At 48.6% G+C, this 26,170-nt stretch overlaps 2 protein-coding genes across 2 annotated transcripts; both read left to right on the top strand.

Annotated features, from left to right (window-relative positions):
• Positions 1-2,296: 2,296 nt before the first annotated feature.
• PDCD7 (programmed cell death 7) lies at positions 2,297-12,499 on the top strand. Its single transcript, XM_060260367.1, has 5 exons — positions 2,297-2,911; positions 3,925-4,063; positions 5,398-5,634; positions 5,965-6,052; positions 10,908-12,499. The coding sequence occupies exons 1-5, from the start codon at positions 2,297-2,299 to the stop codon at positions 11,023-11,025; spliced, it is 1,197 nt and encodes a 398-aa protein (XP_060116350.1). The 3' UTR covers positions 11,026-12,499.
• Positions 12,500-18,791: 6,292 nt separating this feature from the next.
• On the top strand, positions 18,792-25,537 carry UBAP1L (ubiquitin associated protein 1 like). The gene is made up of 2 exons (XM_060260365.1): positions 18,792-18,948; positions 24,473-25,537. The coding sequence occupies exons 1-2, from the start codon at positions 18,817-18,819 to the stop codon at positions 25,535-25,537; spliced, it is 1,197 nt and encodes a 398-aa protein (XP_060116348.1). The 5' UTR covers positions 18,792-18,816.
• The last annotated feature ends 633 nt before the right edge of the window (positions 25,538-26,170 follow it).

Genomic DNA, 26,170 nt, shown 5'->3' with positions numbered 1-26,170 from the left:
GTCACCCCAGAGTCGGAAACAGCTGGTGCTTGCACACGGGACCTTTCCTTTCCTCAGTCGCACAGCAGAGCTACTGAGCCAAGCCTCTCTTCCTTCTATTGGCTGAGGCTCCTCCCCTTCCTGGTCCCGTGAGGAAGGAAAGAGCCAGAGCTTCCTTTGCCCAGTTCCCAGGATCTCATGGGAGAGATACAAAGAAAGTGCCTTAAAAGATCAATGAGTGCTAATGATTTAAGCATGTTTTATTTTAAGTTTTTTAAAACCTTTGTCTGTGTCCTTTATAAAATTTATATCTCTGCTACCTAATCTTAAATAGGTACACACGTGGCCCGGCCCGACATGGCCCAACCGGACAAGATCTCATTTATGTCAACTCTGGCCCTCCTAACGAATGAGTTTGACATCTCTGACCTAGAACCTTTAACCCTGCTGTCCCTTAGAGATGAAGGTCTTGAACTGAATGTTGCTCTGAAAAACAGTGCAGGCACACAAAAGCTTATGCCCAGAATTAAATTTTATTGGTCTTAAAGGTGCCATTGCATCCGTAGTCTATTCTGGATGTCGCCCAGTTCACGTCAACTTTCTCCTGAGTTGGTTTAAGAGCAGCTCTGTTATCTTTTCAATATCCAGTGCCAACCATTGGTTCTACTTCGGTTCTATCGGAGTCTCTTTTTTGTGCAGGGTCAACTTGTCCCATAACATTCTTCAGGGATTAGTAAACCCCTCTACAAAGCTACCTTATATGAATGTATCTTCTGCATCTCACAGCCTCCAGACCCAGCGTTAACAACCTTTTCTTCCATCACAACCTGGGTATGTTTGCGGCTGCCTTGTGAAGACATAACTCATTGCGATTGCCGCTGTCGCTGAGAACAAATGGACTGAGCAGCCCTTCCCTGCCCCATTCGATTAGTCCCCAAGAGGTCAGAAATCCCATAGCTGTCCCAAGCTGACCCACGTTCTGTAGCATTGTCCCTTTTTTTTTTTTGTTCCTCAGGGGTGCCAAAAGTAAACTGATAAGTCCTACCACCACCGATTACTTTGAGAGTATCCTGCAAAATGGAGTTGTACATCTAGCACTCTAGCATGCACTTCAGACAGCAAGACTGAACAAACGTGTTTTTCCAGAGCAGGATGGCCAAACTGGCTTGGGAGCCACATGTGGTTCTTTCACATATCTGTGGCTCTCGAAGCCCTCACTAGCCCATCGGCCAGCTTGGAGAAGGCATTTCTCTCTTTAAATCACTTGCCCAAGCCAAGCCACCTAAACAATTTTGGCTACCCCTATTATATATTTTTATTACCGTCCAGTCCGCTTTACCAGTCCTGCACCCTCTAGCTGACCCACCCGGATTCTTCTATGACAGGAGTGGCCAAACTTGCTTAACATAAGAGCCACATAGGAAAAAAGTCAGATGTTTGAGAGCCACAAGACATGAATGTCAGTTGATGGAGGGAGGGAGGGGTGGAAAGAAAGCAACTTTAACCTTTAAATGCATTCTCCAAGCCACCAGCTGGCTTGGCAAAAGTGCTTTAAAGAGAGAAATGCCTTCTCCAAGCTGGCCAACCGGGTGGTGAGGGCTTCGAGAGTCACACCATAAGTGTAGGGTTGCCAATCCCCAGGTGGGGGCAGGGGGACCCCCGGTTCGGAGGCCCTCCCCCTGCTTCAGGGTCGTCAGAAAGCGGGGGGAGGGAAATGTCTGCTGGAAACTCTATTATTCCCTATGGAGATTTATTCCCATAGAAAATCATGGAGAATTGATCTGCGGGTATCTGGGGCTCGGGGGGGGGCTTTTTTGGGGGGGGTAGAGGCACTACATATTCAATACAGCATCTAGTGCCTCTCCCCAAAATATCCCCCAAGTTTCAAAACGATTGAACCAGGGGGTCCAATTCTATGAGCCCCAAAAGAAGGTGCCCCTATTCTTCATTATTTCCTATTTCCCTTAAAATGTGATGGCCAGAACTCCCTTTGGAGTTCAATGATGCTTGTCACAGCCTTGATCTTGGCTCCACCCCTAACGTCTCCCGGCTCCACCCCCAAAGTCTCCCGGCTCCACCCCCAAAGTCCCCAGATATTTCTTAAATTGGACTACATATGTGTGAAAGAGCCACAGTTCTGCCACCCCTGTTCTCCCAACCCCTTACACCGAATGGCATCGTTGCGTCTTCCGATGCTGCAGGGGCCGCTGTTGCTTCCTCCCACTTCCGCTCCCGACCGGAAGTGGCCGTCTGACGGGGGGAAACCGCCGCCGCTGCGCCTTTGAGGGAAACGCGCTCCGGCCTAGGCCTCGCCGCCATGTCGCTGCCGCCCTTCCCCTCCCGCTTCGCGGGGCCGCCGCCTACCCTGCCCCCCTGCTTCCCTCCCGCGGGGCCTCCCCCGTTCTGCGGCAGGCCTCTCCCGCCGCCTCCGCAGCCGTTCTTCCCTTCGCCCTTCCCGCCCGGCGACCCCGGGCCTCCCCCGGCCTTCCCGCCGCCGCCCTTCCCGCCGTGGCCCGAGGCGGGCGCGGAGGACGAGCGGTGGCTGAGCCGCTTCCTGGCCCGGCGGGCCCGCGAGGCGTCTGCGGCTGCGTGGGTCGGGCCTTGCCCCAGCGAGGCGGGGCGCGTGGCGGCGGAGGCGCTGCGGCGGGTGGCGGGGGTGGTGGAGCTGTGGCGGGCCGGGGGAGGGCGCGAGGAGGCGGAGCGGCGGCTGGCGGAGCTGCGGGAGCTGACGCGGCCCCTGCGGGACCCCGCCTGCCTGGCCGCGCTCGGCCGCAAGTGCCGCAAGAGCCGCCAGAAGCGGCTGCGCAGGAAGCGGCTGAGGCAGGAGGCCCGCGCCGCCCGGGAGGAGGCCGAGGCACGCAAGGCCCAGCGGGAGGCGCTCATCGACCGCTGGAGGGCCCGGCGAGCCCAGGAGGTGGAGGAGAAGCACCGGGTGCGTGAGGAGGAGGAGGAGGATGGCGGCCCCGGGTTCGAAGCCCTGCTCTGCCGTGGGGAATGTGTCGGGGGTAGAAAAAGAGCCCCAGCAGGAACTAATTTGCATGTTAGGCCACACCCCCTGACACCGCCATTGTATCACATTTGTATGGGGGCCAGCAGGAACTCATTTGCATATTAGGCCACACCACCATTGTTTCGCGCAGGGATTTTGTGGGGGAAGCCCAGCAGATACTAATTTGCATATTAGGCCACACACCCCAATACCGACAATGTTTCTCGCGGGGATTTTGGGGGAAGCCCAGCAGGAACTCATTTGCATATTAGGCCACACACTCCTGACACCACCATTGTTTCATGCAGGGATTTTGTGGGGAAAGCCCAGCAGAGACTGATTTGCATATTAGGCCACACCCCCTGACACTGCCATTGTTTCGCGCAGGGATTTTGTGGGGAAAGCCCAGCAGAGACAGATTTGCATATTAGGCCACACCCCCTGACACTGCCATTGTTTCGCGCAGGGATTTTGTGGGGAAAGCCCAGCATGGACTGATTTGCATATTAGGCCACACCCCCTGACACCACCATTGTTTCGTGCAGGGATTTTGTGGGGGAAGCCCAGCAGAGTGATTTGCATATTAGGCCACACCCCCTGACACCGCCATTGTTTCGCGCAGGGATTTTGCGGAGGAAGCCCAGCAGAGACTGATTTGCATATTAGGCCACACCCCCTGACACCGCCATTGTTTCACGCAGGGATTTTGTGGGGAAAGCCCAGCAGAGACTGATTTGCATATTAGGCCACATACCCCTTGCACCTGCACAAAAAAAGCCCTGGGTGGAGAGCTACCGTTGGCCAACCCAGACCTATGGCGATTGGTCTCCATAGGGAATAATGAGCACCCAGCAGCCATTGGAGTTCATTCATGCTTGTCACAACCTGGTCTTGAGTCTGACCCATCAGAACTGGTTTTTTTGTTCTTACTCTTAATAGATTCTGTTTCCTTTTAGGAACAGGAACTTAAAGCTGCTGCAGATAGCGTGTTGTCTGAAGTACGGAAAAAGCAAGCAGATACAAAGCGGATTGCAGAAATCCTGCGTGGTTTGGAAAAACTGAGGAAGCTAAGAAAAGAAGCGGCAGCCAGAAAAGGTGAACATCCTGGACTTTGTGGCATGTGGAATCACAAATGGCTCTGTGCTTTTGTTTGCCTTGTGTATGCACTGAAGCACTTGTAGAGAGCTTTTGATGTTTCTTCTTTTTGTTTTAATCAAAAATTACTTTATGCAGAAACAACGATTAGAAGAGCAGATGAAAAAAAACCACTACAGTGAGCAGTGTTCCCTTTAAGTTGAGTTAGCGTGGGCTAGCTCGCAGATTTTTAGCCTTCAGCTCACAGATTTTTGTCTTAGCTCAGGAAGTATGACCCCAGAACACAATAATTTATGCAGTAGCTCACAGCTTTAATGCCAGTCGCTCACAAAGTAGAATTTTTGCTCACAAGACACTGCAGCTTAGAGGGAACATTGACAGTGAGGAAGGAGTTTTCAGTATCTCCTCTGTAAAAATAATTTTGTTATTGAAAACTATGATGTAGTGCATATTTATTCCATAGCTCTTAATTTCCTTAAGTTCAGAGTGAATACATAGTATAGACATGGACGATTTTTTTACAGTGAGCATATATAAATGGGTAGTAATAATATTCCTCCAGAAGGGCTCTTGAAAATGGGAAAGGGACACCATTTGGTAATAAATGGCTTTGGTTTGACTGATTTTTTTTGACAGCTTAATTTGGTGGATGGGTTTTTCTGTGAATGTCATCCCCCAGACACTTTGAATATCCTTGTCAGGTTTGTCATGCTTATATTGATTATTTGTTGTTGAACATATGAACATCTGAAGCTGCCTTCTACTGAATCAGACCCCCCCCTGGGTCCATCAAAGTCAGTATTGTCTTCTCAGACTGGCAGCGGCTCTCCAGGGTCTCAAGCTGAGGTTTTTCACACCTCTTTGCCTGGACCCTTTTTTGTTGGAGATGCCAGGGATTGAACCTGGGACCTCCTGCTTCCCAAGCAGATGCTCTTACCACTGAACCACCGTCCCTCCCCTTCTTTGCTTCTAAATCTTCTTATATGGGAAGGGGCTGTGACTCAGTGGTAAAGCAGCCTGCTTTGCATACAGAAAATCCTAGGTTCAGTCTGCAGCATCTCCAGTTTAAAAGATCAGGTAATATATGCTGGGGAAAACCTCTGCCTAAGACCCCAGAGAGTTGCTTGCAGCCTGATTAGTCAGTACTGACCTTGATGGATCAAGGTTCTGATTCAGCATCAGGTATTCAAGACATACGTGGCAGAAGGTGGTCCTGGAATGCACTGTTTCCAAGGTTTATCCTCTGAGCCTGGGGCGGTGAGCAGTTTGGGAAGGTCGTTGCAGAGTTTTGCATGCTGATCGATGAAGTGAATCTCTTTTAATTTTTGATACAGGAGTCTGCCCACCCCCTGAAGCAGACGAAGCCTTCGAAAACGAAGTCCAGAGCTTAAGAACGCTGATTAAACAGCGCACAGAAGTGTACGAAGCTGAAGAACGAGCGCTGCGAGTTATGCTAGAAGGAGAACAGGAGGAGGAGAGAAAAAGAGAACTGGAGAAGAAGCAAAAGAAAGAAAAGGAGAAGCTCCTGCAGCAGAAACGGGAAATGGATAGCAAGCTCTTTGGGGATCCAGGTAAGGGGGTGGGGATTTTAAATACTGAGAGATTCTAACAGTCAACCCACATTGGAGGTAGCTTCTCATAAAACTTTTGTTACATACTTGGCTTTTAATTTTCAAAAAGCCCGAATGTGAAATCACTTGAGATTCTCCCATTTTTGTACCATTGTTTGTTTCCGTGAAAACCCCTAGACTTCTGACTGGATCTGCTATAGCTGTTTCTGAAGTCAGGCTTTAGCATGTTCTGTGACTGATGTATTTGGTGAATATAGGGGAGAGATGCTAGGCTTTATTACTCTGTTTTATTGCTGGGCTTTGATATCATTTCTTCTTTACGTTTTACAGAAGAATTTCCCCTCTATCACCTTTTGGAGCCGTTCAGGCAATATTATTTACAAGCTGAATATTCTGTGCCAGCTCTCATCCAGATAAGGTAAGAGAGAGCGGCCTCTTCCAAAAACAATCCAGGTTATTGGGTAGTGTGATTTGATGTAACTGCCTTGTTCTAGCCTTCAGTTGAGCTTCAGTTACTTAGCTATCTTACCATCAAACAGATTTGCCACAGCAAATATTTTGCAATATTTGTTACTGTTCAACTGTAAGAAGGATTGCCTAACAATTCACTCACTGGCACCATCTGTTTGGGGCACCAAAAACACCGCTTGACCAGCGTTCCCTCTAAGCTGAGTTAGTGTGAGCTAGCTCACAGTTTTTTAGTTTCTAGCTCACACATTTTTGTCTTAGCTCAGGGAAAACGGCCCAGAGCACACTAACTTATGCAGTAGCTCACAACTTTAATGCCAGTAGCTAACTACCGTATTTTTCGCACCATAAGGCGCTCCGGACGATAGGACGCAACTTCCTCCTGGGGGGGCGATCCGCTGCCTCTGCCTCCGATCCGGTGCTTCCCCCGCGCCTCCCTGCCTGGCTCCATCTTCCAGCACGCGCTGGGATCGCTCCACGTGGCCCCACCGCAAACCCAGCGCTTCGCGAGCGCTGGCTGCGGAGGGGGCAGCGTGCTTCCTCCTTGCCTGTGTGCCTGGCTCCACCTCTGATGCTTAAGCAAGCGCTGGGATCGCTCCCTCCGCCCTCCGATCCCAGCGCTTGCTTTAAGCATCACAGCTGAAGCCAGGCACACAGGCAAGGAGGAAGCACCCGCCCCCTCCGCAAACCCATCGCTTCGCGAGCGCCGGCTGTGGAGAGGGCAGCGTGCTTCCTCCTTGCCTGTGTACCTGGCTTCAGCTGTGATGCTTAAAGCAAGCGCTGGGATCGGAGGGCGGCGGGAGCGATCCCAGCGCTTGCTTTAAGCATCAGAGGTGGAGCCAGGCACACAGGCAAGGAGGAAGCACGCTGCCCCCTCCGCAGCCGGCGCTTGTGAAGCGCTGGGTTTGCGGTGGGGCCACGTGGAGCGATCCCAGCGCTTGCTGGAAGAAGATGGAGCCAGGCAGGGAGGCGCGGGGGAAGCGCCGGATCGGAGGCAGAGGCAGCGGATCCCCCCCCCAGGAAGGTACGTACCTTCGCTCCATAAGACGCACACACTCCCCCCCACACTTTTTTGGGGGGGGAAAGTGCGTTTTATGGTCCAAAAAATACGGTAAGTAGAATTTTTGTTCACAAAACTCTGCAGCTTAGAGGGAACATTGCACTTGACCCAGATATGACATAGGCCCTGCTCCTTTCCCAGTTTCTGCTACAAAGTGTGTTTTATAGCTAATTGCTGCTGCTGACTCCTCTGGCAAGAGTCAGCACTGCTCTTAGAGATACTGTGGCAGGAGGTGCCAAGCCTTCCCCAACACTGCCTTGGCCTGGGTGCTCACACGGTATTCTCTTTCCAGTCCCCAGAACAGGGGTGGGGAACCTTTTTTCTGCCAAGGGCCATAGGGATATTTATAACATCATTCGCAAGCCATAACAAATTATCAGCTTAAAAAACAGCGCTCCGCCGAGGGAGAATGATTCAGGCCAGCAAAATTAATGCAAATAATTCTTTTTCTATTTGAAGTTTTGTGGGGAGAGCCTAATCTGGCGCACACACACAGCCCGCTGCCCTAGGCAAATGCATGGGTCCAGGGCTTTTTTGTAGAAAAAGCCTAGCAGGACTCAGTAGCATATTAGACCACATCCCCTAATATTAGCATATTAGGTCACACACTCATTAGCATATCAGACCACACCATCTGGGATAATCAAGTGTCAAACTGAACTGTGACAGTAATTTTCCCTCGCCTTGCAGCAAATCTGGCCGGCCAGACAGGCCCCAGGGAGGCTGCCGCACAGTACATCTGGGCCCTGTGATCTCTGCCTGGCCCTGGGGAGGCTGCTGCACAGCGCTGCTGGGCCCCACGATCCTCGCTGGCCAGCCAGGCCCCAGGGAGGCTGCCGCACAGTACATCTGGGCCCTGTGATCTCTGCCTGGCCCTGGGGAGGCTGCTGCACAGCGCTGCTGGGCCCCACGATCCTCGCCGGCCAGCCAGGCCCCAGGGAGGCTGCCGCACAGTACATCTGGGCCCTGTGATCTCTGCCTGGCCCTGGGGAGGCTGCTGCACAGAGCTGCTGGGCCCCACGATCCTCGCTGGCCAGCCAGGCCCCAGGGAGGCTGCCACATGGCAATCTATGTATCTGTCCAGCAATCCCCAAGGGCCACACCAAGTGACCTCGAGGGCCGTATACAGCCCTCGGGACGGAAGTTCCCCACCCCTGCCCTAGAGGGAAGCCCCTTCGTGTCCTTTCTGTTTGACATTCGAGGCATGATGCTGCAGAAGCCTCACAGGGCATTGTGGGTGCAAGCTATCTCAGGTAGACTGTGGAAAACAGCAAAAGTCCAATAGCACCTTAACAACTAAAAAAGATTGTGACAGGGTACGAGCTTTCATGAGCTGTTGCTCAGTTTTTCAGATACAAAAGTGAGCAGTGACGCAGAAAAGCTCCTACCCTCTTGAAGGTGCTACATGGACTCTTATCTGGGAGAACCGGGTTTGATTCCCCCCTCCTCCACTTGCAGCTGCTGGAATGGCCTTGAGTCAGCCAGAGCTGTCTTATCTGGGAGAACCGGGTTGGATTCCCCACTCCTCCACTTGCAGCTGCTGGAATGGCCTTGAGTCAGCCAGAGCTGTCTTATCTGGGAGAACCGGGTTGGATTCCCCACTCCTCCACTTGCAGCTGCTGGAATGGCCTTGGGTCAGCCAGAGCTCTCTTATCTGGGAGAACCGGGTTTGATTCCCCCCTCCTCCACTTGCAGCTGCTGGAATGGCCTTGAGTCAGCCAGAGCTCTCTTATCTGGGAGAACCGGGTTGGATTCCCCACTCCTCCACTTGCAGCTGCTGGAATGGCCTTGGGTCAGCCAGAGCTCTCTTATCTGGGAGAACCGGGTTGGATTCCCCACTCCTCCACTTGCAGCTGCTGGAATGGCCTTGGGTCAGCCAGAGCTCTCTTATCTGGGAGAACCGGGTTGGATTCCCCACTACTCCACTTGCAGCTGCTGGAATGGCCTTGGGTCAGCCACAGCTCTCTTATCTGGGAGAACCGGGTTGGATTCCCTACTCCTCCACTTGCAGCTGCTGGAATGGCCTTGAGTCAGCCAGAGCTCTCTTATCTGGGAGAACCGGGTTGGATTCCCCCCTCCTCCACTTGCAGCTGCTGGAATGGCCTTGGGTCAGCCAGAGCTCTCTTATCTGGGAGAACCGGGTTGGATTCCCCACTCCTCCACTTGCACCTGCTGGAATGGCCTTGGGTCAGCCAGAGCTCTCTTATCTGGGAGAACCGGGTTGGATTCCCCACTCCTCCACTTTCACCTGCTGGAATGGCCTTGGGTCAGCCAGAGCTCTCTTATCTGGGAGAACCGGGTTGGATTCCCCACTCCTCCACTTGCACCTGCTGGAATGGCCTTGGGTCAGCCAGAGCTCTCTTATCTGGGAGAACCGGGTTGGATTCCCCACTCCTCCACTTGCAGCTGCTGGAATGGCCTTGGGTCAGCCATAGCTCTCTTATCTGGGAGAACCGGGGTTGATTCCACACTCCTCCACTTGCAGCTGCTGGAATGGCCTTGGGTCAGCCAGAGCTCTCTTATCTGGGAGAACCGGGGTTGATTCCCCACTCCTCCACTTGCAGCTGCTGGAATGGCCTTGGGTCAGCCAGAGCTCTCTTATCTGGGAGAACCGGGTTTGATTCCCCACTCCTTCAGTTGCAGCTGCTGGAATGGCCTTGGGTCAGCCATAGCTCTCTTATCTGGGAGAACCGGGGTTGATTCCCCACTCCTCCACTTGCAGCTGCTGGAATGGCCTTGGGTCAGCCATAGCTCTCTTATCTGGGAGAACCAGGTTTGATCCCCCACTCCTCCACTTGCAGCTGCTGAAATGGCCTTGGGTCAGCCAGAGCTCTCTTATCTGGGAGAACCAGGTTTGATCCCCCACTCCTGCACTGGCAGCTGCTGGAATGGCCTTGGGTCAGCCAGAGCTCTCTTATCTGGGAGAACCGGGTTTGATTCCCCACTCCTCCACTTGCACCTGCTGGAATGGCCTTGGGTCAGCCAGAGCTCTCTTATCTGGGAGAACCGGGTTGGATTCCCCACTCCTCCACTTGCACCTGCTGGAATGGCCTTGGGTCAGCCACAGCTCTCTTATCTGGGAGAACCAGGTTTGATTCCCCACTCCTCCACTTGCACCTGCTGGAATGGCCTTGGGTCAGCCAGAGCTCTCTTATCTGGGAGAACCGGGTTTGATTCCCCACTCCTTCAGTTGCAGCTGCAGGAATGGCCTTGGGTCAGCCAGAGCTCTCTTATCTGGGAGAACCGGGTTTGACTCCCCACTCCTCCACTTGCAGCTGCAGGAATGGCCTTGGGTCATCCAGAGCTCTCTTATCTGGGAGAACCGGGTTGGATTCCCCACTCCTCCACTTGCAGCTGCTGGAATGGCCTTGGGTCAGCCATAGCTCTTGCAGAACTGTCCTTGAAAGGGCAGCTGCTGTGAGAGCCCTCTCAGGCCCACCTATCTCACAGGATGTCTGTTGTGGGGGAGGAAGATAAAGGAGATTGTGAGCCGCTCTGAGACTCGAAGTGGAGGGTGGGATATAAATCCAGTATCTTCTTTTCTACTGCTACAGACAGACTAACATGGCTACGCATCTTGATTATCAAGTGGGCTGCTACTTGATACAGTAGTTTAGAGCCTGGGAAACATGGCTTGTGCTTCAGCTAGCTTTGTGCTTAAGTCTGACCTTATCTGCTGTACAGAGAGGATTTGAAGTAACAAAGCAGCCAGATGCTCAATTCATTGCTTCCCTTTTTGTTAAAGGCACGAATGGGATCGGTTCCTGGTGCTGGCAGATCACCCAGAAGGAAGTTTCATCCCCCCGGGATGGGTCCTCCCGAGTCCGCCTTCCAGCGACATTTGGGCCACAGCTGTCGGTTGATGCGGCCAAGTTCTGAAGGACACAATGGAACACCATTTGGTGTTAAAACACCTCTTTTCTTTTTTCGTTGCGAAACCCAGGGGCGCAAGGCAGACTACACTGTTCTAAGGCAGTGTGAAATAGTCCCCGTGGTGGGAAGTTCCGTCGCTAGTCATATTTTTAAGAAGAGTTTGGTTCGAAGGAATTCATCATGATTGCATTGCAAGTGGTCCTCTTCTGTGGTGCAGCTGTGCGCTTTAAAGCGGGAACATTTCTCAGCATTTTTTTCATGTCACAAAATGCCATTGCCTTTGATTTTAAGAAGATACCAGCTGCTTACTGGCAGCGAGCCCTGAGTTAGGAACCTGTACTGTTAACCGTGTCCTGCTGAGGCCAAGTAGAGTCTGGAGGCTGTGCAGCAAGCCCAGCTGCTGCACATTATTGCACATGTTTCTAATCTGCTCTTTTCTGGGGAAATCAGTGTCTCTACTCCAAAAGTGATCTTCTCAAAGGCAGCTGGTGAACCCTTTAGAGGTGCATCCGTGTTCTCAAGTTACAGCTGTGTTTCTGATGTTTCAGTTTAAAAAAAAAACTTCTCCATGGTTACTTCAGCCTTAAACGCCGTGATTGAAGTGAACCAGCGTATGTGTGTTGTTATCACCTTTGAAAATTTGGCTTCAAACATTTGAAAACACTTTCAGGCAAAACTGAGAGAATTACAAGCAGCCTTGCAGTTTTCCTGGGGTATATCACACCCTGGTTTTCGTTTGCGCAAGGGTTGAGAAAGCCGCAATGTTCCACCGTCAAATTAGAGGGGCGGTACTCGTGGGAGTAACGTCGGTTTGATTGTACCTGCACAGAAGTGAGCAGTTGGTAATCAACATCTCACACAGCTCTCTAAAACAAATGTTAGTTGCACATTCTCCACACTGAGGGTTGTTGTGTTTTGGCAAAAAAACAAACATACAGCCATAAGGAGGGATGAACCCCATTGAGAAGTGGGATTTCTCCATTAGCCTTGCAGTGGAGCTATTGAAGCCACATGAGTATCTGTTAGACAAGTTGCATGGCCTCCAAATTACGCTGGATTTTTGCTGAACTGTACGACAGGTCTTTAGTATACATTATACTAATTCCATTTTTTCATTATATGAAATCTCGGTTCCATCTTTACATCGTAAAGGCTTTGAAAATACAACCCGTGTTCCTGTGAGAACAGACGTGTGTGGTTTTTATTTGTAGCATAAGCCACCGGAAAGCATTAACCTGGCAGATGACAAAAACAAAAACCGTCTCAACTGCGACTGTGTGCCAGGGTCATGGGTCGCTGAATCCCCTGGTCCAAAACTTTGCCTTTGTTTAATATTTGAATGTGATCCAAATGTGAGCGATGACCTTAATGCAAGGTGGTAAGTTGCCAGAATTGTTTGCGTTGCTATATTTAATAAACTCTGGATGTTATTTGTAATTTCAAAATAAATAACATTTCACAGTGTTTACAGCTGTCTTTATGTTTTACTGATATCCCTCTCCCCACACACACACGCAGAGTTTCAGTACAGGAAAGCTCCTTTAATAACGTCTGGGGTGAGAGGTGATCTTTCTGCAAAGTGCAGGTTTTTTTAAAAAAAGCATTTTTGCTCTCTTTTCACTCTTGTTTATTTATATTTATGTAAAACTTTTATTAGACGCCTTTTTGCCTCACAGTTCAAGACTGCTTCCAATGTAAATAAAACAGCAGCCATAAAAATACATGATGTTTCCCATGATAAAACATCCGTGCTCTGCTTCTTACCATACAGGGATGCGCATGATTGTTTGGAAGCAGCTACAGTGAATCGTAACTCTGATGCCAGCAATCATAACTATGATATCATTGGATTTGTATATTAGCCAGCAGTTGTTCAATTGTGCGAGGCTTCTCATTTTTATCAGGAGAAGCGCGAACCTCATCTATTAGCTTTGGAAATGTGAGCAAAGCATTCACCTGACTCTCTCTGTAAGCCTTTAAAGCTCTGCGTGTGGGATAAATAGCTGCTGCCGGTAGCCAATGAGACTCCTGTCTCTTGCAGGGCAGAGAGCTGGATGACTCTTTTCTAAGGTAAGCTTAACCACGCTGACAATACGAACAAGATGCGATGGGAAATGGGGGTTTGTGGCGGTTTCATTGTGTAGTAGCTTGTGGGTTAACTGCCATGAACGATCAACAAAAGCCTGCATATGCAAAAGTCTTGAGTGTGTTATCCTGTAGACGTAAAAAGCAAAAGAATGGTATTGAATCTTCCAAGACCATTGTAATCTCACCTGGATGCGTTCTTTTATGCCCCCCGTGCTGTAACTACCACTGGGAAGTAACGGTGCCCTGATACTTATTTTTAACGTCAGTCTTGCTCTCTGTTGTTGTTTTTTAAAAAAAACATGGTTGTTACCATGATCTGCAATTAGAACTGAAAGACAGATGGGGGTCAAGCGCAAATCTGACAACTGGGACGTTCTGCAGAAATCGGGTGTTGGTGTGATCGTTTCCTTTTTGAAATGTGAACGGCTCGGGAATTTTAGATGAGATGCATGCCTTCTCATAGCGTTCTTACAGTGGTTCCCTCTAATGCATAGGGCTTGGGATCAGGGTGTGGCCTAATATTCAAATGAGTTCCTACTGGGCTTTTTCTACAAGCTTTGCTACCAACTCAATGCAGGCGCAGAGTGTTAAAGCTGCAGTACTGCAGTCCTAAGCTCTGCTCACGACCTGAGTTCGATCCCCAGCGGAAGCTGGGTTTTCAGGTAGCCTGTTCGAGGTTGACTCAGCTTTTCATCCTTTCAAGGTGGGTAAAATGAGTACCTAGCTTGCTGTGGGAAAAGTGTAGATGACTGGGGAAGGCAATGGCAAACCACCCCGTAAAAAGTCTGCCGTGAAAACGTTGTGAAAGCAACGTCACCCCAGAGTCGGAACGACTGGTGCTTGCACAGGGGACATTTCCTTTCCTTTCCTGCATGCTCTAGAGTTCCTAGTTGTACCTGTGGCTTCCTTTGATGCCTCTCCAGTGATGCAGGAATTAGTTTGTTGTTGTTCAGTCGCACAGTCGACTCTGGTCCGCTTCAGCCTCTTCTGTGTCAGCGGTTGGGGCATAGTCTTGGATTACTGTGATATTGAACGGTTTGCCTTGGATATGAACCGAGATCATTCTGTCATTTTTGGGATTGTATCCCATTACTGCCTTCCTCGCTCTTGTTAACTATAAAGGCCGCACCGTTTCTTCTTCTACAGGACTCTTGCCCACAGTAATAGATGCAGTGATCTTCTGAGTTAAATTCACCCATTCCCATCCATTTTAGTTCACTGATTCCCAATATGTCGATGTTCAGTCTTACCATCTCATGTGTGACCATATCCAGCTTACCTTGATTCATAGATCTTCAATCCATGTTCCGATGCAGTATTGTTCTTTGCAGCATCAGATTTTCCTTTCACCTTCAGCTGAGTGTCCTTTTGGCTTTGGCAGGAATTAGTACTAGAGAGTAAAGTCTCCCTCCTCTTAAAATCTAAGAACAGTGACATCGATTAGTGACTGAAAGAATTGGAATTTGCCTGGAACTCTCATAAAATTAGTTATTCTGAATCCAAAGTCCTTAATGAAGCATAAGAGGTACTACAGACCTATTGGTGCTGAGCTTTCTCTGGAAATATAATAAAAATGAATCACAAGCCCCAAATGGAAGGGGGTGGGGAATCCAGGATAAATTGCAGCCGTCCCTTTCATAAATTAGCCAGCAGGAAGGGCAGAAAAAATAGGGGTTTGCTGACGTTTTATTTTTTTTTTCATATGGAAAAATGAAATCGTGCAGAAGGAGTCTGAAGAGAGATGCACGGTTGACTGTCCAAAACAGCCTGCATGTCATGTGACTTACTGGTTGTGGTTTTGAACGTGTGAACAAGAAGAGGGTGAAACTGGTGATTTTATATTCATCCCTTGTTTTTCTTCAAAGGGCTGCTACTTCTCTAAAGGCAGAGGAAAGCTGGCCCTTTACCCACTTTCTCCCCTCCCCCTTTCCATAAGCATCCTTCACCCTGTCCCTGACACTTCCCTCCCCTCCCCCCCACCATTTAAGTAGGTCCAACCTGAGTCCACATATAGGCTCTTCCTGCAAGGATTATCCTGGTGCATCAGAAGGGAAGGACACAAGAGTGCAGTTAATAGCTTTATGTCTGGCTCCTGTAAATAGCTTGATTATCAGCAGAAAAGAGCACGAATCCAGGGGCATCTTAAAGACTAGCAAAATTTGTGGCAGGGGAGGGGCTTTTGTGAGTCACTGCAGAGTGGTCTGATCGTAATCTTTTTGAGTCTGCTCTGTGGAGAAAGGCCGGGTAGAAGAACTTTAAAGAACAGGTTCCTGATAAAAGTCATATGCACCCGTCTCCGTCTTCTGCCTCCTTACAACACAGGGAATGTAAAATGTGCTCACATGTGTAACTTCGTCCGTGATCAGTTACTTTATTTCTCTCCTTTTGATTCAAAAGGATGTCCAGTTTATGCAGACAAGTAAGACCTGTCCAAACGTGGATTAAAAATAACATGATACACCCAAATGCCAGTAGAAGGAAGTGATCAGAAGAGAACACAAGAGAAGCCATGTTGGATCAGGCCAATGGCCCATCCAGTCCAACACTCTGTGTCACACAGTGGCCAAAAAACCAGCTGCCATCAGGAGGTCCATCAGTGGGGCCAGGACACTAGAAGCTCTCCCACTGTGCCCCCCCCCCCAAGAACCAAGAATACAGAGCATCACTGCCCCAGACATAAGAACATAAGAGAAGCCATGTTGGATCAGGCCCATGGCCCATCCAACACTGTCGCACAGTGGTCAAAAACTCCAGGTGCCATCAGGAGGTCCATTAGTGGGGCCAGAGCACTAGGAGCCCCCCCCCCCAAGAATAGAGAGAGCATCACTTGCCCCAAACATAAGAGAAGCCATGTTGGGTCAGAGCAATGGCCCATCCAGTCCAACACTCTGTCACACAGTGGCCAAAAAACCCCAGGTGCCATCAGGAGGTCCACCAGTGGGGCCAGGACACTGGAAGCCCTCCCACTGTTGCCCCCCCCCCCCCAAGCACCAAGAATACAGATCATCACTTGTCCCAGACAGAGTTCCAACAATACGCTGTGGCTAATAGCCACTGATGGACCTCTGCTCCGTATGTTTATCCAATCCCCTCTTGAAGCTGTGAATTCCATGTGTTAATCACCCTTTGGGTGCAGAAGTACTTCCTTTTTTCCGTTCTAACCCAACTGCTCAGCAATTTAATTGAGTGCCTCCAAATTCTTGTGTTGTGAGAAAGGGAGAAGAGTACTTCTTTCTCTGCCTTCTCTACCCCGTGCATAATCTCGTAAACCTCTCTCATGTCACCCCTCAGTCGATATTTTTCCAAGCTAAAGAGCCCCAAGCATTTTAACCTTTCTTCATAGGGAAAGTGTTCCAAGAGATGGTCTCTGTAGCTAACTTATCCACCTCCAAGGGTTTGGGAAACAGAATTTTTTTTTTATGGTGATTGCTGCCTCCTTTTTGCCCTCTTCCCATAATGGCACAGCTTAGCTTACGTTGAACGCCTTTTTTTCGTCTGATAGCAGATGGTCTAAACCCCGGCTAGGCTTCCTAAAGCATTGCTTAAGGGGATGTACTCATGGAAGCACACGTGCCACATCGTAAAGCCAGTTACTGTCGATCCGGCTTCCTCGCTGACGTACTAGGGAACCCTGATCTTCGCATTACTCCCCTGGCCACACACTCTTTGGGGTTATAAACGTTGGCTTAGTTTGGTTGTAAATAGTCTGTAGGGGAGAACTTGATAGTTTCCTTGAACATACATCTGAACATATGAAGCTGCCTTCTACTGAATCAGACCCTGGGTCCATCAAAGTCAGTGTTGTCTACTCAGACTGGCAGCGGCTCTCTAGGGTCTCCAGCGAGATTTTTCACGCCTACTTGCCTGGACCCTTTTTAGTTGGAGATGCCGGGGATTGAACCTGGGACCTTCTGCTTACCAAGCAGATGCTCTACCACTGAGGCACTGTCCCTCCTTCTTCTGGTTAAAGAATATTTGAAAGTAGGTTGGGGATGGCAGCAGCAAGAACGAGGGTGGAAAGTACTTCCCACCTCAAAAAGGATATTATAGCATTGGAGAAAGTCCAGAAAAGGGCAACTAGAATGATTAAAGGGCTGGAACGCTTTCCCTATGAAGAAACGCGACTCTTTAGCTTGGAGAAACGTCGACTGCGGGGTGACATGATAGAGGTTTACAAGATAATGCATGGGATGGAGAAAGTAGAGAAAGAAGTCCTTTTCTCCCTTTCTCACAATACAAGAACTCGTGGGCATTCGGTGCAATTGCTGAGCAGACAGGTTAAAACGGATAAAAGGAAGTACTTCTTCACCCAAAGGGTGATTAACATGTGGAATTCACTGCCACAGGAGGTGGTGGCGGCCACAAGCATAGCCACCTTCAAGAGGGGGTTAGATAAAAATATGGAGCAGAGGTCCATCAGTGGCTATTAGCCACAAAAAAAATTTGCCACTGTGTGACACAGAGTGTTGGACTGGATGGGCCATTGGCCTGATCTAACATGGCTTCTCTTATGTTCTTATGTTCCCAAAGCTAGTTTGGTTCAATCTGTTGCCAGGTCTGCGTAGGCCGCTGGTCCGTTTAGCTTAAGATCTAGGACAGGCCAAATCAATGAAAAGGTATCCTTTATGGGACCAATAGAGGTTGGGAAGAATACATACGTGTATGGTGCAGGGGTGACCAAACTTGCTTAACATAAGATGTTTGAGAGCCACAAGACTTGAATGTCAGATGTTTGAGAGCTGCGAAGGAAGGAAGGGAAGGAAGGAAGGAAAATAGATGGGGGGGAGAGGCGAAAAGAAATCAACTTTAACTTTAAATGCATTTTGCAAGCTGCCAGCTGGTTTGGTTTGGAGAAGTGAGACAAATGCCAAAGGGGCACTGGGGGCTTTGAGAGCCACACAATACGTGTCAAATAGCCACATGTGGCTCCCGAGCCAGTTTGGCCACCCCTGGTATAGTGGTTTCAAGACTGACCTATGGAGTTTTTATATCATGGGTACCATGGACCACCAAAAAAGGTGGGTTCTGGACAGGGGTGGAATTCTAGCAGGAGCTCCTTTGCATATTAGGCCCCTGATGTAGCCAGTCCTCCAAGAGCTTGCAAGAAAGAGCCTTGTAAGCTCTTGGAGGATTGGCTGATGAGTTTTTATATCATCCCCAAGTCCACTGGGACGTTCTCCTGCACAACTGCAGCATGGGGGGGAGTGTTGCCCCATTGTGTAGGACAGTGATGGCCAAACTGTGGCTTGGGAAACACACTTGTGGCTCTTTCACACATATTGTGTGGCTCTCAAAGCTCCCACCACCCCATCAGCCAGCTTGGAGAAGGCATTTGTCCCGTTTAATCACTTCTCCAAGCCAAGCCAGACATCGTTTAAAGTTGCTTTCTTTCCACCTCTCCCCCATCTATTTTCCTTCCTCCCTCCAATATCTGGCAATCATGCCTTGTAGCTCTCAGATGTTTGATGTCCATGTCTGAGGCTCTCAAACATCTGACATTTATTCTTTGTGGCTCTTATGTTAAGCAAGTTCAGCCACCCCTGGCGTACGATAACTTCCTGGTGGGTTGTGTCCTTGTGTGTAAAAGGCTGTTACTTGCTGCAAGCCTTTAGGATGAACAGGGATCAGACTCTGAACTGCAATCCCGTTCTTCTTGTTTGCTTTCATTAGAGTGCAACAGGCTGAGAAGCAACATGAGTTGCCTGGAAGACGTACCTTTCAGAATGTCCTCAAGCTTCGTAGAGGATTCTGAGAGGGAGGCAAACTTTGTGCGTGCCCCTGAGTTTGACATGCCCGACTACGAAGAGATTCTCCTGTGGACAATGGTAAGTCAGCATTTTGGGAAGGGGTATTTTATTGAAGGTTTAAAATGGCAATCTTGGTTGTTCCTCCATGTTTCTAAACTCTTCTGATTTAATTTCAACCCATTGGTTCTGGTCCTATATAAATTTTTTGGCCACTGTGTGACACAGAGTGTTGGACTGGATGGGCCATTGGCCTGATCCAACATGGCTTCTCTTATGTTCTTATATCATTCTCCATACTCCTATTTTTATCATCACAACAACCCTGTAAGGTGGTTAGGCTGAGAGAGAGAGAGACTGGCCCAAGACCACCCAGGGAGCTTCCATGGCAGAGTAAGGATTTGAACCGATCTGACACTAACTCCCTACGCCACACTTGCTCTCTAATGAATGTGAGCCCTCGAAAATATTTCGCGAATGCTGAATTTAAATGTGTCTAAACGCACAGGCTAGAAGAAAAACAGCAATCCCAGTGCATCTTTTTTGGTGGTTGTTGCCTGATGACTTCAAGTCAATCTGTAATTAATTATTCCTTCACGAGGCCCTTTGAAGTGTGTTTGTATAACATTCTTTGTAGCATTGTTCCAAAATATGATGCTTACATATCTCCTAGGTTACAAATATTGCCAGCGGGGTTTCGAACATTGTATGGAGATGACCTAGAAGTTTGGAAACCGGGTTTGGAGACCTGAAACAATTCTCTCTCTCGTGCTGAACTGCATCTTTAATATATTCCTACCAGTAAAGCATGCCAATGTAGTCTTTTTTTTTTTAATCTCTTTTGGAATCATCTGGGCACATCTGTTTGTATATTTAGGCTTTGAGAGGACAAAACAATTTTAGCAAATCTCCTCTCCCCCACCGCACCCCATTATTTTCTCCTCGACATGGGTCTGTTGTACCCATCCCCAACTGTTATATACAGTCACAGTCACAGAACCTTTATTGGCATAACAACAGTATCAAGGAAGCAGGGGGGGAAATGGCGGTTAATTAAACATTCTAAACAGACTTCTCTAATAAGCACAGTAAAGGAAGTTTGCCAACACTTCGATGGTTTCAGCCTTCTTTGAGGCCAGTAAGGTTATTATCTTGTTTATATCAGATTTACCCTCCAGGGATAAGATGCAAGTAAATCACAGTAGAATCTACAGGATAAAAGTATATGGTCCGTTCCTTCGGTTTCCTTCAGCCCACAGGGGAAAGGAAAGGTCCCCTGTGCAAGCACCAGTCGTTCCCGACTCTGGGGTGTTGCTTTCACAACATTTTCACGGCAGACTTTTTACGGGGTGGTTTGCCATTGCCTTCCCCAGTCATCTACACTTTGCCCCCAGCAAGCTGGGTACTCATTTTACCGACCTCAGAAGGATGGAAAGCTGAGTCAACCTTGAGCCGGCTACCTGAAAACCCAGCTTCCACCGGGGATCGAACTCAGGTCGTGAGCAGAGCTTAGGACTACAGTACTGCAGCCTACAGGGACAGAGCCTATCTAAGAACGATATTTTTTTTAAACCTCTTGTATAACTTATCTACGGGACCATCTTTCTCCGCAAGTTCCCCAGAGAGCACTGCATTCAGGGACACAACATCTATTGTCCATCCCCGGACCAAGGGAGGCCAGGCTGTGTGTTACACGGGCTCGGGCCTTCTCAGTGGCAGCACCAGAAATGTGGAACGCCCTCCTGGAGGCCATGAGGGCCCTGCGGGATCTCTCCCAATTCCACAGGGCATGCAAAATTAAATTATTCCGATAGGCCTTTAATACCTAAACTGGGAGAGGACTGGCACCTTACACTGCATAAGAACATAAAAGAAGCCATGTTGGATCAGGCCAGTGGCCCATCCAGTCCAACAATCTGTGTCACATAAGAACATAAGAGAAGCCATGTTGGATCAGGCCAATGGCCCATCCAGTCCAACACTCTGTGTCACATAAGAACATAAGAGAAGCCATGTTGGATCAGGCCAGTGGCCCATCCAGTCCAACACTCTGTGTCACATAAGAACATAAGAGAAGCCATGTGGGATCAGGCCAATGGCCCATCCAGTCCAACACTCTGTGTCACATAAGAACATAAGAGAAGCCATGTGGGATCAGGCCAATGGGCCATCCAGTCCAACACTCTGTGTCACATAAGAACATAAGAGAAGCCATGTTGGATCAGGCCAGTGGCCCATCCAGTCCAACACTCTGTGTCGCAGAAGAACATAAGAGAAGCCCTGTTGGATCAGGCCAGTGGCCCATCCAGTCCAACACTCTGTGTCACAGAAGAGAAGCCATGTTGGATCAGGCCAATGGCCCATCCAGTCCAACACTCTGTGTCACAGAAGAACATAAGAGAAGCCCTGTTGGATCAAGCCAGTGGCCCATCCAGTCCAACACTCTGTGTCACATAAAAACATAAGAGAAGCCATGTTGGATCAGGCCAATGGCCCATCCAGTCCAACACTCTGTGTCACAGAAGAACATAAGAGAAGCCCTGTTGGATCAGGTCAATGGCCCATCCAGTCCAACAATCTGTGTCACATAAGAACATAAGAGAAGCCATGTTGGATCAGGCCAATGGCCCCTCCAGTCCAACACTCTGTGTCACATAAGAACATAAGAGAAGCCCTGTTGGATCAGGCCAGTGGCCCCTCCAGTCCAACATTGTGTGTCACATAAGAACATAAGAGAAGCCATATTGGATCAGGTCAATGGCCCATCCAGTCCAACAATCTGTGTCACATAAGAACATAAGAGAAGCCATGTTGGATCAGGCCAATGGCCCCTCCAGTCCAACACTCTGTGTCACATAAGAACATAAGAGAAGCCATGTTGGATCAGGCCAATGGCCCCTCCAGTCCAACACTCTGTGTCACAGAAGAACATAAGAGAAGCCATGTTGGATCAGGCCAATTGCCCATCCAGTCCAACACTCTGTGTCACATAAGAACATAAGAGAAGCCCTGTTGGATCAGGCCAGTGGCCCCTCCAGTCCAATATTGTGTGTCACATAAGAACATAAGAGAAGCCATATTGGATCAGGCCAATGGCCCATCCAGTCCAACACTCTGTATCACACAGTGGCCAAAAATTTATATGAGGAACTACAACCACTATGGGATCATTGTTAGGAAGGAAGATCCTGCCTTATTGTATATCGTATCTGAACAGCACCATAAAATGTTTTAAATGTTTTAAAATATTTAATTGTATTTTATCGTTTTTAACCTGAAATTGTGGATGTTTAATTGAATTGATCGTTAGCCACCCTGAGTCCGCCTGAGGAGAGGGCGGGATAGAAATAGGAAATGATAATAAATAAATAAATAAATAACACGGCAGAAGGAAGCACATTAAAACGGCCCAGCATAAACGCCCTTTGAATATGGGGGTCAATCAAACAAGAAAAAACAGTCGAGTCGTCCCCAGCTGTTTCAAAGCAAACAAATCTGCCAAGGTACGAAATGGTAATGGAGAGCCCCGAGCACAGAGTGGTAAAGCTGCAGTACTACAGTCAGAGCCCTCTGCTCACGACCTGAGTTCGATCTCAGCGGAAGCTGGTTCAGGTAGCTGGCTCCAGGTTGATTCAGCCTTCCATCCTTCCGAGGTCGGTCAAATGAGTCCGCAGTTTGCTGGGGGGGAAGTGTAAATAACTGGGGAAGGCAATGGCAAACCACCCTGTAAAAAGTCTGCCGTGAAAACATGGTGAAAGCAACGTCACCCCAAAGTCAAAAACGACTGGTGCTTGCACAGGGGACTACCTTTTACCTTTTTATGAAATGGTAAATATTATGTTCTTTGCGCCGGCGGCTTCAAGCATAAGGTTGTGAAGGTTTTTAAAATTACACCAAAACCTGTGCCAGGAAAAGTTTTATTCAAGGTATAAACTTCTGTGTGCACGCATACATCTTCAGATACTAATCGAAAAGAAGAGTGGGTCACTGGAGGAGGGAATGAGAGTGCCTCTGAGTGACTGGAGAAGGGAAAGAGAGGGACTGAATGGCTTGGATTCAGGTGGGTAACCGTGTTGGTCTCAAGCAGGGGTGGCCAAAATGTGGTTTGACCACCTTGGAGAAGGCATTTCTTTCTTTAAATCGCTTCTCCAAGTCAAGCTAGCCAGCAGCTTGGAGAAGGCGTTAAAAGTTGCTTTCTTTCCACCTCTCTCTCCCTCCCCATCTATTTGCCTCCCTCCCTGCCTGCGGCTCTCAAACATCTCATTCCATGTGGCTCTTATGTTAAGCAAGTTTGGCCACCCCTGGTCTGAAGCAACAGGAAAAATACGAGTCTAGTGGCCTCCCTGAGCCTGCCTTGGCAGGGAGGGCGGGATATAAATTAAATAAATAAAAATAAATAAATAAGACCACAAAGTTCAGTTCTGGGCATCAGCTTTCGTGTGCACATTTCTTCAGATACATGAAAGTTTATGCCCAGTACTGAACTTGTTGGTCTTAAAGGTGCCACTGAACTCAAACTTCGATGAATGATTTGGAGAGTGACTGGTCACCCCTGAGTAACCTCCTACTAAATAGATGCCGCTTGCTCTGGTGTAAAAAAGTAACAAGCACCAGTCGTTTCTGACTCTGGGGTGACGTCACAACACGACGTTTTCACGGCAGACAGGGTGGTTTGCCGTTGCCTTCCTTAGTCACCTACACTTTCTCCTCAGCAAGCTGGGGACTCCTTTTACCGACCTCAGAAGGCTGGAAGGCGGAGTGAACCTTGAGCTGGCTACCTGAACCCAGCTTCTGCCGGGATCAAACTCAGATTGTGAGCGGAGAGCTTGGACTGCAACGCTGTGGCTTGAGCACTCTGCACCATGGGGCTGCTTTGCTCTGGTATAAGATCCGATAAACTGCATAGCTGAGAATATTCCTTAAGTCTTGTCATTCAAGACTTACTTATTTGCGCTGCTAACTTCTGCTTAAGGCGATAGCCATATGAGCAGTAATAGGTAGGTAGGTAGGTTTTATTTATTTTTTTACCCTCATAAGAACATAAGAGAAGCCATGTTAGATCAGGCCAATGGCCCATCCAGTCCAACATTCTGTGTCACACAGCGGCCAATATATATATATATATATATATATATATATATATATATATATATATATATATATATATACACACACACACACACACACACACTGTGGCTAATAGCCACTGATGGACCTCTGCTCCATATTTTTATCTAACCCCTTCTTGAAGGTGGCTATGCTTGTGGACGCCACCACCTCCTGTGGCAGTGAATTCCACATGTTAATCACCCTTTGGGTGAAGAAGTACTTCCTTTTATCCGTTTTAACCTGTCTGCTCAGCAATTTCATCGAATGCCCACGAGTTCTTGTATTGTGAGAAAGGGAGAAAAGTACTTCTTTCTCTACTTTCTCCATCCCATGCATTATCTTGTAAACTTCTATCATGTCACCCCTCAGTCGACCCTCCTGCAAGCAGACTCTGGGATTATTGGTTATATTGGTTCTGTTATTATTGGTTCTGTAAGTCCTGCTACAGTGCCATGGCTGTTTGTTCGGTGACTCTCTTTTTCTTCCGTTCTGTCAGCATGATTTCTTACTAGAGAAGAGGGTCCTGTATTGGGCAGAGTCTGGCTCTTGGCAAGACATCCCCTGGTGCCAAGTGACCACTGATGTTATCCCAACAGCTCCGCCTTCCTGGCTGCTCTTTGCGGACTCAGAAGAAAACAGCCACGAGGAGACCGGAGAAAGCAGCATGGCGGAAGCACCTCCTGTGTACGAGTCCAGCGTGAGTCCAGACGGCAGCGACGAAGCTCAACCGATAGCGAGTGGGAATGGAGACCAACACGCTGCGAAGGGCGAGGACCCCAAAGGCGAGGGGTCTTCCTCAGCCAACTCCACAGAAAGCAAGCGAGAGAATCCACCTGAGCCCAAACCTGTTCCGAGGCCTGGTGCTTTTGCTCGTTTTTTCGGCCTCCCCCAACCGAAACCAAGGACTTCACCGGTCCCGCCACCGACTGTTACCTTGGAGAGCAACTGCCCAAAGCCATCCCTGATCAAACAGAGACAGTCTCTGCTGTTGTTAAACAATGTGAAGAATGAGTGGGAACGAGCCAAGGGGAAACTGGCAGCTTTCCTGCACCCCTTGACTCATTCTTCAACAGAGTCCAGCTTGGCTTCCAGATCCGTTCCTCTGAGCCAGCGCAACCGCAACAACAGGAACCTGAGAAACAGATCTGCCTCAGACGCATCTGCAATGGGGACTTTAATGCCCACGCCCTCATCTACAACGTCCGGTGCTCTGCAACCCCCCACTTCTGCAGGTTCGGTCGCTCCCATTCAAAAGCACAAGCCCACAGTTGCCGTAAGAAACGAATCTTCTCTTGTCTTTGTCTTCCTTCTCCTTTTCATAATGGGGCTGATCCAATCACCTCCAATCTTCCTCTGGCCTATGGAGACTTCCCACCAGGTCTGGGAACAGAACAACTGGACTCGAGTCCAGTTTCACCTTAGAGACCCACAAGAGTTTCGGGATATGAGCTTTCGAGGGTCTTTGACTCTCGCGGAAGTGCATTGGGCCCGTAACCTGTTGGGGTTAACTGGTATAGTTAGTTACTGGTATAGTTACCCACGACTTAGCAGAGTGCTTTAAACAAAGCTACAAACTCAGCAGCCTCTCTTCACCAGGTTACTCAGCTTACAAAGCAACACAGAGCCCTGTTGCAAGTTTAGAAGAAAAAAATACGTCTCTCTTTATTTGAGGTGCATTTTTGCCACAGAGCTAGCTTTAAAAAAAGATACAGGAGAAACTTCTTAAGCCTTGTTTTAATACTTCCTTTTTGAAATGTACTTGAAAATGCAAAGATTCAAAACTATGGTAAGAGGAGGATTACTGTTTGAGTCTTGTGCCTCTCAAACATCTGGTGCTTTTCATAGGCAGTTTTTAGCTGTTTGGCAAAAGGGAAAAATAAACTGGAGGAAAGCGTATGGTTTGGGTTCCACGTTCTAATTATCCTTCTGTAGGACCGTTTGGCAGGGTTAACAGCCTTATTTACCTCCAAGGTTTCTGTGTATATTAAATAACTTCTCTAGAGGGTGTTTATATTATCTGGAAATCTTATTTTTGCATCTAGAATAGTGATTATTTTTATTGTAATTGAGAAAGCTTTAGAGAATGTACTGTATTTAAGTAAAAACATTTTTTAAAAAAATAAAAAGGATGGAAGCAGATGGCAAAGAGGGCTGTCTGCCTCACAGTGCCAAGAGGGGACAGCATTTCATCCCC

The sequence above is a fragment of the Heteronotia binoei genome, chromosome 19, assembly GCF_032191835.1.
Source record: "Heteronotia binoei isolate CCM8104 ecotype False Entrance Well chromosome 19, APGP_CSIRO_Hbin_v1, whole genome shotgun sequence".
In the NCBI taxonomy this organism is placed as follows: domain Eukaryota; kingdom Metazoa; phylum Chordata; class Lepidosauria; order Squamata; family Gekkonidae; genus Heteronotia; species Heteronotia binoei.
Note: the sequence above shows the minus strand (reverse complement) of the source record. Positions and strands in the feature narration are given on the sequence as shown.